Source organism: Mus pahari, chromosome 6, assembly GCF_900095145.1.
Source record: "Mus pahari chromosome 6, PAHARI_EIJ_v1.1, whole genome shotgun sequence".
In the NCBI taxonomy this organism is placed as follows: domain Eukaryota; kingdom Metazoa; phylum Chordata; class Mammalia; order Rodentia; family Muridae; genus Mus; species Mus pahari.
The window spans coordinates 16,965,420-16,978,135 of record NC_034595.1 but is presented as its reverse complement, the minus strand read 5'-3'; the positions used below and the strand labels follow the sequence as shown (position 1 = coordinate 16,978,135).

At 47.9% G+C, this 12,716-nt stretch overlaps 1 protein-coding gene across 8 annotated transcripts in view; it reads right to left on the bottom strand.

Annotated features, from left to right (window-relative positions):
- The window catches only part of Znf618 (zinc finger protein 618), a 158,307-nt gene that overhangs the window by 51,828 nt on the left and 93,763 nt on the right, over positions 1-12,716 (bottom strand). For all 8 annotated transcript variants that reach the window (XM_029539851.1, XM_029539853.1, XM_029539852.1 and 5 more), the window contains one exon: positions 261-517. In XM_029539851.1, coding sequence (XP_029395711.1) covers positions 261-517 — 257 coding nt within the window. The remainder of the gene's footprint in view (positions 1-260; positions 518-12,716) is intronic.

Sequence of the window (12,716 nt, the reverse complement as noted above, 5' to 3'; positions counted from 1 at the left end):
CCAGTTCCCTACGGGGGAGGTGTGATGGATTCACTGGGCCAGCAGACAATCTGAATATCAAGAGCTTGACAGAACTGTGAGGTCTTGTTACACCAAGTGGAAAGTGAACTCTCCAGGTTAGAACTCACCCTGCCAAGCCAACCAGGAGCTCCGCTTTCTCCCTGGGGCAGAGCAAGCCACAGAAGATTCTCCCTCAGAGATGCCAGCCTACCTGACCACACATTGCTACCCCGGTTGCAGATCTTAACTCGGGCACTCACCTAGGGTCTGCTGGTTGCGGACGCCACCGATCACCACGCAGATCTCGGCAGGCACATCGCCAGTGCCGTCCTTGTCGCCTGTCTTCTCCTCCTTGGCCTCCCCCTGCCAGATGACCTCCTGTATGTAGTCGTCTGCTACTTCTGTCTTCACCTTCACCTCCGTCATCGTCCCCTGCTCAGCACTCAGCGAGGCCTCAGCCGGCACTGGCTCCGGACCCTCCACCTTGCTGCTCTTTTGACTGCGCTTCAAGTGTTCCCTGGGAAAGAAGAGAAGTCATTGAGAGGGGATGCTGAACTGCCCACTGACACACCAGTCCTTAGCGGCATAGGGACTCACAACAGGCTGTGTATTAAATATAAAGGAGGGCTCCTTGGCCTCTCAAGCAGCCCCATTTTACATCTGGGTAAGTGAAGGTCTAAAGCCTTCCAGAGTACCCAGCTCACCTCCTGTCATCTGTTTGGACCTTTCACAACTGGAGTTACAAGTGACCTTAAAAGGCACCTCTGGATACTGGAAATGTATTCCTGTCCAACTTTTAAGCTGGGAGGCTTGATAGATGCAGGGTCTGGTTCAGGCAGCCTGGGCTCTGGTCTGCCAGCAGTCCCGTGAGCAGTATGCTGGGAGTATGCCAAGTATCTCGCGCTGTTTCTGTTCCTTGGCATCGGGGCCACAGAGCACATCCAAGCTCTTCTCTTTCCCGCTTTAACATGGGGAAACTCCAGCCTCAAGAGGCTCTCCTGGTGAGGGTGTCCTGGAGCCGAAGGACTGCTCTCCAAATATTTGAGAACACCCTCAAGGAACGGAGGTCAGATGGAGTTGGGCGGGAGGCTGGGCGCATTCTGTAGTTTGGAACAGAGCCATGACTTCCCTAGGTCATAAAAGCAGATGCCAGAGAACACAGGTAGCTCTGGGACCCACACTCACATTGCTCTTTCAACATGAGTCTCCATAGGTGAACTATCCTCACAACTTCTGTTTGGGAGGTGAAGAGAGCAGGGCAGACACAAGGTGAAAATCAAGTCTCATCCCAGACCCAGGGATAGTGCCTGGCTATGCCCAGCCCTTTCACCTACTCAGAGAAGTCTAGACTCGAGGCATGTTCAGGTTCAGCCACATGACAGGCAAAGCACTGTGAAGGCATGGCGAGCTGGGAGGCAGGGCTGGGACCCACTGTGGGGACCTGTAAAAGCCCCGCTCTCTGGGTCCCAGCAGCTCCGATAGTTGAAGAGCAGTGGTTCCATTGCACAAGCTGATCCCCGGCTACAGCTGCACCCAGAGAGGGAAAAGGCTGGTGCTGAGCTAAGACAGAATCCTGTTTACAAGGGAGACGCAGAGAAAGGCCACTGGGGAGGTACTCTGGACCAAACTGTGCCTACCCACCCCCAAATACACACGTTAATATCCAAACCGCAAACATGGCTGTTTCTGGGGCCGGAATGATACGGAGGTAATTAGGGTTAAATGAGATCACCATGGTGCCTTCATGATGAGATTAGTGACTTTATAAGAGGCATTCTTGGACCAGCAAGAAGCCTCCGCCAGTGAAGGCAATTCGGTGAAGCCTGATGACCCGGGTTTCAACCCTGTGACCCATATAGTGGAAGGAGAAAATTGATTCCCACAGGCTGCTCTCTGACCTCATCACACTTTATGCCCTTGCTCCAAGATAAATAAGTAAAGGTACAAAAGTTATGTGGAGAACACAGTGGTTGTCTGCAAGCTTGGTAATAGCCCCTCCCCAGAGCCCAAGCTGTCTGACCCCTGACTTGGCCTCAAGTCTCCAGCTCTGTTACTTCCCTAATGTGAAGCTTGGACCCACCACCTCGCCTAGAAGCCCGGGTTTCCTCATCTGCAAAGCACAGGTCACAGGATTGTCACGTAACATTTGATCAGTGTACACACAGAAACATACTTAGCCCATTAATAATGACCTGCTGTTAGGTCACTATGAATCAATCCATTTGCCAGGAGACCTCACCAGAGCTGAACTTATGCTGGCTCTTCCAGTGTTAAATTGAATAAACCTCTTTTCTTTATAAACTACTCAGCCTTGAGTATTTTTTCACATCAACAGAAAGCAGACAAGGGGGCTGGTGAGATGGCTCAGTGGGTAAGAGCACCCGACTGCTCTTCCGAAAGTCCGGAGTTCAAATCCCAGCAACCACATGGTGGCTCACAACCATCCGTAACAAGATCTGACGCCCTCTTCTGGAGTGTCTGAAGACAGCTACAGTGTACTTACATATAATAACTAAATAAATCTTAAAAAAAAAAAAAAAAAAAAAAAAGAAAGAAAGAAAGAAAGAAAGCAGACAAAACAGAGAGTATGGAAGATGCAAGGGAACCCTCTGACACAGCACACATGTTAGCACAGGAAACACAATCCATTCAACTCATGGGTTTCCAAACCCCAGCTCTGGTTTGCTATCACTGCTGGGAACTAGGTGTGAGAACCTGAGCTGCTCATGAGATAGAAATGAAGGATTAATGAAAGGTGGCCATGCATCACAGACACAAAGGGGGCTGCCAAGGGCCTGGACGGGTCCTAAATCTCTCCAAGGTTTGGAAGCTCAGAAATAGGACAGGAAGGAATATCAGCGTCTCCTCCCCAGCTTGTTCACTATGTTCTCAATTTCAGCCCCACAACCAACCCTGAACAGACCCCATGTCCCTTCTTGATCATGTCCCTCATTGGTTGCAGGCCACCATGTGGGGGGCAAGAGGTACTCTGTGTAGTGACAAGGTTGGATTTTGAGTTCTGTTTAAAAAAAAAAACCCTACATAAATATTGTAAGAGTATGTTTTCATTTTAATCCCAGGGGCTGCATCAAGTTGTCCACAGCAGCTGACTATGATTTGCCACATGCTCTAGCAGGTGCATGGTTTTGCCAGCTGCAGATAGTTTCTGGGACTGTGTGATGCTGGGAATTCTGGGGACTTTTCAGAAGGTATATAACTGCAAGGTCCCCAAGAGGTGGGTGCGTTGGTTAGTGGATTGTTGGTAGTTTGCTGTTGGGTGCTGTTGGTCATGGTTTGTTAAGTAGTGATGGGCAAAGAGGAAACAAAAAGAAATTAGATATCCTGACAGCAAAGATCAAACTCAAGAAGTAGTCTAATGATAACATCACCCCCTTTCCTTTCTATCCCATTTACTTAGTGTTAGGGGATTGAAGGGTGGAGGGGGTGAAAGAAAGAAGAACCCACAAAGTAGCTAACACCAGCTACAGTTATGGGTCAGACAGACCTTGTACCTCTAACCTGCTTGCCCATATTCCCTGCAATGTTGGTCAAAAAAACTTCCCTGAGCCTTCATTTCCATGTCTATTATGTGAGGATCATTGCTGGACACAAGGAGGAGTGGGGACATCTGTAAGGAGTCCAGCTGGGGCACTGACTTGAAGTGGATATCCATACAAATGTCCAAGTTATTATTATGATAATGACATTGGTTCATGATGTCACTCTGGCCACCTTGAAGCCTTTCTAGAATGATGAAACCATATTCCTTCTGCGGCAGTCACATCTCCTTCCGACAAGTGCCTCTCACAGCTATCCAGCATGCTTACAGATTCTTTTTGGCACACCTGTCACATTTGACCCCACTGTCCAGCCTCTTGTTCATCGCCTTGTTCTGTTTTCTTCAAAACCCTGGCTTCTATCTGAAAATGTCTTGTCCATGAATGACTTACCAAATCCTCCACCCTAAGAGCGCCTGTGTGCCACTGTATCTCTAACATATGATAAATACTCCATAAATACTGAACTTGTTTAATGATCAAGAGAAGACTTGCCTCCTGGTTAAACAGGCATTGGGGCTTTTGTCTTCTGTGACCCACAAGGGCCCACTGGGACAGTATAGATCCATACTTAAAGGCAGCCATACCCTTCTGCAATAACCCTGCATGGAAATATACAGGGAGACTCAGGGCATGGAGTCAATTCAGGTCTTGAGGTCACATCTCGTGACCCCTGGGACCTCCAGCCAAGTCACTAGGGTTCTGGAGTAAGGAAGAGCGAATGACTTCCTCCCAAGGACAGGTAGACTCTTAGTCCCTCCCACACATACCTGCCACATTCTAAATGAGTATGAGCTTGCTCTGGAAATCCAGCTGCTACTGTATGCAGCCTGACCCCTGATTCTGCCTATGGAAGATGGGGATGAGAAGCAGGCTCTCTCGACACAGATGGACACAAAAGCAGGGCACAGAGCCACCACCTCCCCTTCCTTAAATGCCTGTGGTACCAAGGACACAGGCAGCTTCCATCTCTTCCCCGACTCCTGCACTGAGATTTACAAGCCCAAACCTTTCTTTCTCTCAGCTGCTCCGCATTTAATTGGGTGTCCTAATAACAACGGCATCACACAAGTACTTAGATCACTTTGAGTTAGTGGTGCAGCTCCTTCCAACTTCTTAAAAATTTTTTTTCATATATCATTTTTTAAAATAGAGCTCATTATTTTAATTATATCCATTTAAATGTACAGTGGAGCCCTTGAATATTCTCAGCACGAATCATTAGGTATATTAGTGGAAAAGCACTCGGAATCTATCTACATGCTGACACTCCATAATCTATTCTATTTGTGTCGCTGTAAAATAGATTTATATATAGATAACTACAAAATAGTTGCTCAAGATATGCTGTGAATTTTATATTTAACCCGAGTCACACTTCAACATAAAATCCAAAGATGGGCAGTAAAAGGGTATTTCTCAGTAAGCACCCGCTCTCCCTGTTCTCTCTGGTTACCGCGAGCACGGACTGCCTGGAGAGAGGCCAATGGGTTCCCCCACCCAAGGAGGTGCTAAAATCTCCTGCCCATCTCTTGGGTAATGGTTCTCCCAGTGTGGTCCTCGAAGGCTTAGGCAAAGGTTCCCAGGAACCAGGAGGTTAGGATGGTGAGGATGACCCCAAGTAAGACCTCATTTCCTTCATTTTCAATGGACACAACTTTATTTTGTTGCTTGACATAAAGATATTTGAACTTCTTCCTTGTAGTGGGGTGGCTGGAGCTTCCCCAAAATACATGTTTACATCCTAACCCCAGAATGTATGAACATGTTTTTTTTTTTAAAAGATTTATTTATTTTTATTTATATGAGTACACTGTGGCTGTGTTCAGACACACACCGGAAGAGTGCATCAGATCCCATCACAGGTAGTTGTGAGCCACCATGTGGTTGCTGGGAATTGAACTCGGGACCTCTGGAAGAGGAGTCAGTGCTCCTAACCATTGAGCCATCTCTCCAGCCCACATGTTTTTTTTAACACGTATGTGTATATATGCATGTTCACACATAGATGTGAGAGAGAGAGAGAGAGAGAGAGAGAGAGAGAGAGAGAGAGAGAGAGAATATGAATGTCAGGGTGCTGGTTACAGACAAGACACTGACACTGGATTTCCTTTGATCATTCTCTACTTTATGTTACTGAGGCCATACACCCATCTGCGGATACAGGGTCTCTCCCTGAATCCAGAGCTCATGGAACCATTGGTCACCTGGCTAAACAGCTTGCTCAGAGGATTCCCCATTCCCATCTCTCCTGTGAGTGCTAAGATTACAGGCACACCACCACACCCACCTGGCCTTTGTGTAAGTACTTGAGATCTGAACCCTGGACCTCACGCTGTATGACAAGCACTTTATCCACTGAGCTATCTCCCCTGGCATGAACGTGAGCTTATTTAGAAAGAACGGATGTTCTCAGGTGTGAGATATTGGAGGTGAACTTGCCTCATGTGCATTAGCAAGTGGTGCTGAGAGCACAGATATTTGAGACAGAAGAGGTCCAACATAAATGGAAGAAGCTATTGGACATCCAGGTAGACATGGCCATAAATCAAGGAACAGTGACAGCCATCAGCAGCAGAAGGTACCATACACACCCTCCTGCAAGGCCTCTAGAGTGTGTGCTAACCTGCTGGCCCTTCGAGTCTGAATTCTGGCTCAAGATTTTGAAGGAATAAACGTGTGCTGCTCTAACCCACCCAATCTGAGATGCAAAGGGCCTTCTTCTCTGTAAGGGATGTATTCAAGGTTCCCTGACTGCACACGCTCGAAGCTTGGGCTGTGCTGACACCACTTTTCTCTGTGCCCCACAGCTCTGACACACTGCACCAAAGGCACCCTGCCCTTCCACCGTGCCTATGCTCATGTCTCCTTGGCATCATGACTTCTGAGCTTTGGAAACATTATTAAGTGACATTACAGTTACTCAAACAGAAGTGGAGCAGCTGAGGTGAGAGCCAAGATAGCTACTAGTGAGAAGAGGTAGGTGGCATATACATACACATACTATACACGTGCCACATATATATATCATACATATACATATAATACACTACCATACACATACACATACCATACACATACACACACCATACATATACTATACACATACACATACACATACACATAGCATACATATACACATAGCATATACATGCACATACCACACACATGCACATACACATACCACACACATACACATAACATACACATTCCGTACACATACATATACCATACACATACATATACCATACACATACACATACCATACACATACGATATACATAAACATACCATACACATGCACATACACATGCACATATACATACCATGCATATACCATACACATACACATGTACATACACATACACATACCATGCATATACCATACACATACACATGCACATACCATACATATACCATAAACATACACATGTATATACACATACACATACCATGCATATACCATACACATACACATGCACATACACATACAATGCATATACCATACACATACACATGCACATACATATACTATACACACACACACACACACACACACACACACACACACAGCACGGATACACTGTGCTCTGACTGGCATCCTGAACATACCAGTTCTGCATGGGATTTCACAATACCATGGAGAATAGTAAGTCACTGAAAAATTTACAAGATATTTATTTCTGGAACTTTTTTGTTTAGGTTTTTTTTTTTTTGGTGTAGTTCTGAAACCACAGAAAGTGAAACCATGAGCCAGGGAGAGGGCTGGGGAAGGGGTACTACTGTAACTTGTTGGCTAGGCCACAAAAAGCCACCGCACTACAGAGAAATCATTCTGAAGCAATGGCTTCAAGCAGCGGAGTCTGGGAACCCAAGTCTCCCCTCACACCAGTTCTCACTCATCTTGTTCCTGGTCACTGTCCTAGGCATGTGGCCACTCTCCTGTGCCCAGATACTCTGCATGAGACCCCAGAAACAATCTTCGTCCTCTGAGTCTTACCCACCCACTGCAAGTCTTGCTCCAGACGGAGAACCCAACGCCCAGAAGAGAGCGCGCTCTAGCACACAGCAGCTCTTCACTGCGTACAGGTAGTAGTCCTTCACAACAAAGGACACGACCACGGTCATGAGACTCTTAATGATGACCACTCTAGTAGAAGACAATCTGGCTTCTCCTGTTGCTCAGTTATCACAAACCTCACAACCTAAGACAACGCCATCAAGCAGCTCCAAGGCCAGGGACGTGAAATTCCTGGGAGCGGTGGAGGACAGTCCCAGGTGACCCTAGGTGCCTGAGCCAGACAATGTTGCTCTTAGGCACAATTTCTCTACCATCCCACCAAACCATGCTAACATATGAAGTTCTACCCAGCCCCAGTAAGCGGAGACGTCAACTGCCTGGACTTGAGTCCGGCTTCTGCTGTTGCCTCCCTGGGACTGCTTTTGCAAACCTTTTTGCCTTTTGAGGTGAGGTCTCACTATGCTGCCTAGGCCAGTATCACACACCCGAGCTCACTCAACCTTCTGAGTGGCTGGGTCCATCAGAGCCAGGATATCACATCAGGCTTCTGGGATTCAGTTTCTCTACCTGGAGATGTCTAAAGCCCATATAGAAGTGAACTCCGTATGCACAGGTATGTCTCTCACCATAAGCAGAAAGCTGTGTGTTCACCTGCGCCTCTAAACGCAGCTGGAGGACCACCCTACTTCCTCCAAAGGTGCCATTTACCCTGCTGCTTGTGGTTTTGCAGACAGTGTTACTGGTGAGAGGAAAAGCCCTCCCCTCGCAGCATGCAAACAGCACCTTGCTATGACTTGGGCTGTGTTTATTCTCTCCAGGACGTGCAGATGCAGGGATCTGAAATGAACTGCAACACATTCCTGGGCCTGTGATCCACTGCAGAGGCTGACCTCGGATCAAGTCCACAGTTCCCTACCCAGCTGCCCTCCCACTGATGACTTAAGTCCCTTGACAGCTTCCTGTCAGTGAATTATCACAGACCCTGCCCTTGGCAACACTTCAGCAGTCTACAGGCACTGGTGTGCACTGCTTTTCAGAGGCCCAGTGACCTGTACTGTCTCCTCCCAGTCTCCACACAACATGCTATATCCTCAGCCGCTCTCCTCTAGCCCGCTCTTTCCCCAACTTTGTATTGAACTCACTTTCTGGCCATGCCTGTGTGTTCTGTGGAATCCTCATCTCCCCACACCTCTCTACAGAAGCATGCCCTCACAGAGCAGCCTTGGGGCCTCTCTACGCTTACCCATGCACTCCTTTGGTGAGCTTGTGGACATGCCAAACATCTGTTTGCTTGCTTATCTCAGATAAGATTCTGCTATGTAGCCCAGGCTGGCCTTGAACTCGTGAACCTGTCTCAGCCTCCACCTGCAAGAGCATGCCAAGTGTGCATGCCTGTATCTGCCTCCAGCTTTCACGCTTTTAAATATGTTAGCTCTACGATGATAAAGCTCAGGTGGCCACCTCGAGCTTGGGGCTGCACTCCACTGTTTGACTTATGTAAGCACCTACTTGACTCCTACTCCGCACCTTCTAATAGTTATCTCAGATCAAACAGATGGCAAGCCGAGCCGCTGTCTGGGGGATTCCTGACTCACAAGTTCATTTCATGGCACTGATGTGAGACACTCCTGTAACTGCAGCCCTCCCTGAGCTGACTCACAGACAGAGATGCCACCCTCCAGCAACTCTTGCCTGGACTCCAGACTCATCCTTGACTTCCCTTTTCCTCATCTCAACCAACAGGCCCACCATGAGTTCCATCAAGTCCACCTGCCAAGTGTGCCCTGAAACTCCCCTTACAACCTCGGCCATGCCTCCACCCGGAGCCACGTCCCCTTTCTGGCTACAGCCTCTTCACAGCCGTTTCTCTCCTCTCCACTGAGCTGAGATGTATGTTTGACAGAAAGACAGAGTGGTGCTGATGCTGCCAATCCAGGCCGAGACACTTCTAGGCTCATAGCTCATTTATTGCTCCTGAGTATTTTCTGACCCAGCATCTCCTATCATCTCTTTGTCTACTTATTCTGTTTCTCACAACTAGAATGTGAGCTACAAGAAGGCAGAACTTGGTCTCAAAGATTCACTGTACCCAGAAAAGTGAGGGCACATTGCAGATGCTAGCTAAGAGCCTGCTCACTGGGGGACGTCAATGGTCGTGCCCATAGCCCCTGACAAGGCCAAGCCTTTTCGAAGGACAGCCCATCCCTGTCACTACTGATGGTGTCTTGCTTCTGGAATGTTTAAAACAGCATGGAGGGATGTCTCTTGCTTGCTGCCCTCTGTGTGTTGTGGGCTGGAGATCTGTCCAAGGAGGCCAATTCTGTGACTGAATGGACCTTGTTCCTGTATTATCAGCTTACCTTTACTCTTCCAGATGAAGCATCATTCTCCCTAGGGTCTAAAATGGAACACCTGTCATAGAGTGACATTCTCTCTTCAGACTGTGGGGTTACCATGGCAAATGGCCCTGAGGGCAGGTTAGGGCCCCTCTAGCAGGGCAGGACCCTGCAAGGCTTACCCCACACTAATACGCCGTGCTCCAAGCCCCAGTCTGTGCCTATGACTTCCATGCAACTCTGAAAGACATCCAGACATCTCTGCTCTCTCTGTTTGCTCTAAGTGACTAAGGCTCCCAACGTCAGCCCGTGCAGAGGTGAAGCTGGTGGTGATGCTGTGGACAGTACACGCACCGTGGGGAGCGGCGATGGAGGTAATCTCTATGGTGTGTGTCCAGCTGTGGCACCTCACACTGGACAGCTGCTCCCACTATCCTGTGTGGCACCTTACAAGGCAGGCATTGCCTACATTCCAGGTAAGAAGGCAGGGACAGGAATATCAACATGACTTCTGCATTGTCTCTGAGCTTCCTAATGACAGAGAGAAGATGCCACCTGGGTCTGCCTGACTCCAAAGCGGAGGCTTCAAACTATTTGGATGGGTTTAGTTTTCATCTCTCAAAGGAAGAGAGGATGGTAAAATGCCTGTTGGCGGAATTAACATATGTGGAACTCTGGGAACTCCAGTGACTGGATCTCATCTTTGGCTGCCTTCTTAAGAGTCCTGGAGAATCCACCAGACACAGCAGCTACACGGGTCTAACACCAAGTCAGGAATAGCAGGGTCCTCTCTTCCAGGAAGAAAGCTACTCAGGCTTGGTACCCACTGCCAACCTCTATTTCTCCCTGATGCTGCTCACTTAGCTGCCTGCTACAATGTGTCCTGTGGAAGTACAGCCAAGAGTCTGGCTTCTGACTGAGACACTGTGAAGGTGATGAGGACTCTGCAGTGAGGCTCTGGAGAGACAGGGGACCAGCCTGGGGCCTGTATTTGCTGGTCTGCCCATTTCCAATCCTTGCTCCCTTGCCTGCCATCAACAACCCTCCAAACTGTCTATGCTTCCATTCCTGTCATATATGGCTGATATATTTTAATAAATAGTCAAGAAGAAAAGATTAAATTAATAGATTAAAACTATTAACGTATTAAACAACTCTTAACATTCTAGAAACTCAAAATAACCCACAATGCATAAATACATCATTACTTTGAGATAATTCCTAGGCACTTAATTTTCTTCAATGCACGGTGTCAGTCAGCCACAACACTGAGTAATATTGCCTCTCAGAGAGACAGAATAAAGATTTAAATATTAAGAGAAAATTCCCTGGTTAATTGAAAACTAATGCAGGGAATAGCAAGAGACCCTGTCAAGTCACAAATGCCAAGATTCAGCTACTGGGGTGTTTTGCTTAAAGCTAGGAGCTTACTTCATGGGCATTGGGGCACATGGGAGGCTGGCCCAGTCCTGACTATTACATGGGATTAGTGTTTGTAGCATTGTAAGTAACCATGCGACCTTCTTTTGCCAGTGGGTCTGGCAGTACTGTCTGTGAGCTGTCCCAAATGTGCCCTGCTCCTCGCTCTCACATCTAATGAGACCGCAGCCTCAGACAGTAGTGCCCACACGGCATCTTTTGACGAGGCAGATGGGGAGTAGAAGCCATGCAGGGGTCTGCCTTACACAGACCTGCTTCAGGACACACAGGCTCAGATAGACCCCAGAGGGCAGGTCCTCTACGGGCAGCCTTCACTCAGGGCTCAACGCCAGAATCAACATTCTCTGTCTCCCACTCACCGTATTTCCTGACTAGGCTCTGACTCCATAGCTCTTCTTCACCTCCTTCCTGTCGCCCACTTCTTCCTAGGACTGGCAAAGGGAGACATCCTCACAGGATGGCTGCTCCTCCTCCACCCTTTGGTCCCATGCTAGTAGATGCTCTGTAGTTCTTCCCTCTGCTGTGTTCCCTTCCCAGTCCCCAGCCAGACCTTAAAGCCAGTGGGCGATACGCCCAACATCTGTTGTACATAGTCATCTCTCCAGGAGCACCCAGCTCAAGCATTCAGACCTACAGGAGACTCTGCCCTGCTGTCAGCCTCACAAGAGCCCAGAGGTTGAGACACTAGATGCACAGCCAGCTAACACTAGATTCTCTAGCCTGTCCACTGCACCTCTCTTGGTGTGTCATCAGGAATGGTAATGCTGACTACTAAAACAGTTCAGAAGATTAAAGGCCAGGTATGTGTGAGGTACCCAGGATGCTATTGCAAACAGCCGACTCTGTCTTCTCAGGCTCCATGTCCATATCGCATCTAAGTGCTAGTGTGTGTGTGTGTGTGTGTGTGTGTGTGTGTGTGTGTGTGTAGCAAGGATAGAGTTTTATCCCTTGACTTTACTTCCTAAGATGTACAGTCTAGCAGCCAATCACAGAGCATTTATACTGTACTAGTTATGAATAACCCAGAGGCAATTTGAAGCATATGGAAGATTATGCAGAGGTTACAAGCATATAGAGCACATTTTGCAGATGGGACCTGAGTATCATAGGATTCAGTATCCTTGGGGTAGGTGGGAGTCCTGGATACCCCTTTCTCCCACACAAGCATCTATTCATATCAGGGACCCAACAAGTAGTCATTTTCTCTAGTTCCTACACAGGAGACACAATGTGACTTTTGCTCAGACTATGAAAATGAAGGTCAACCTCAGCCCATAGGTGGAACACTTTCTACCTGAAGGGAACAGATGAATTTCCAGCTCCAATAAAAACAAAGGCATGGTGAGCATGGTTGCTCTCCAG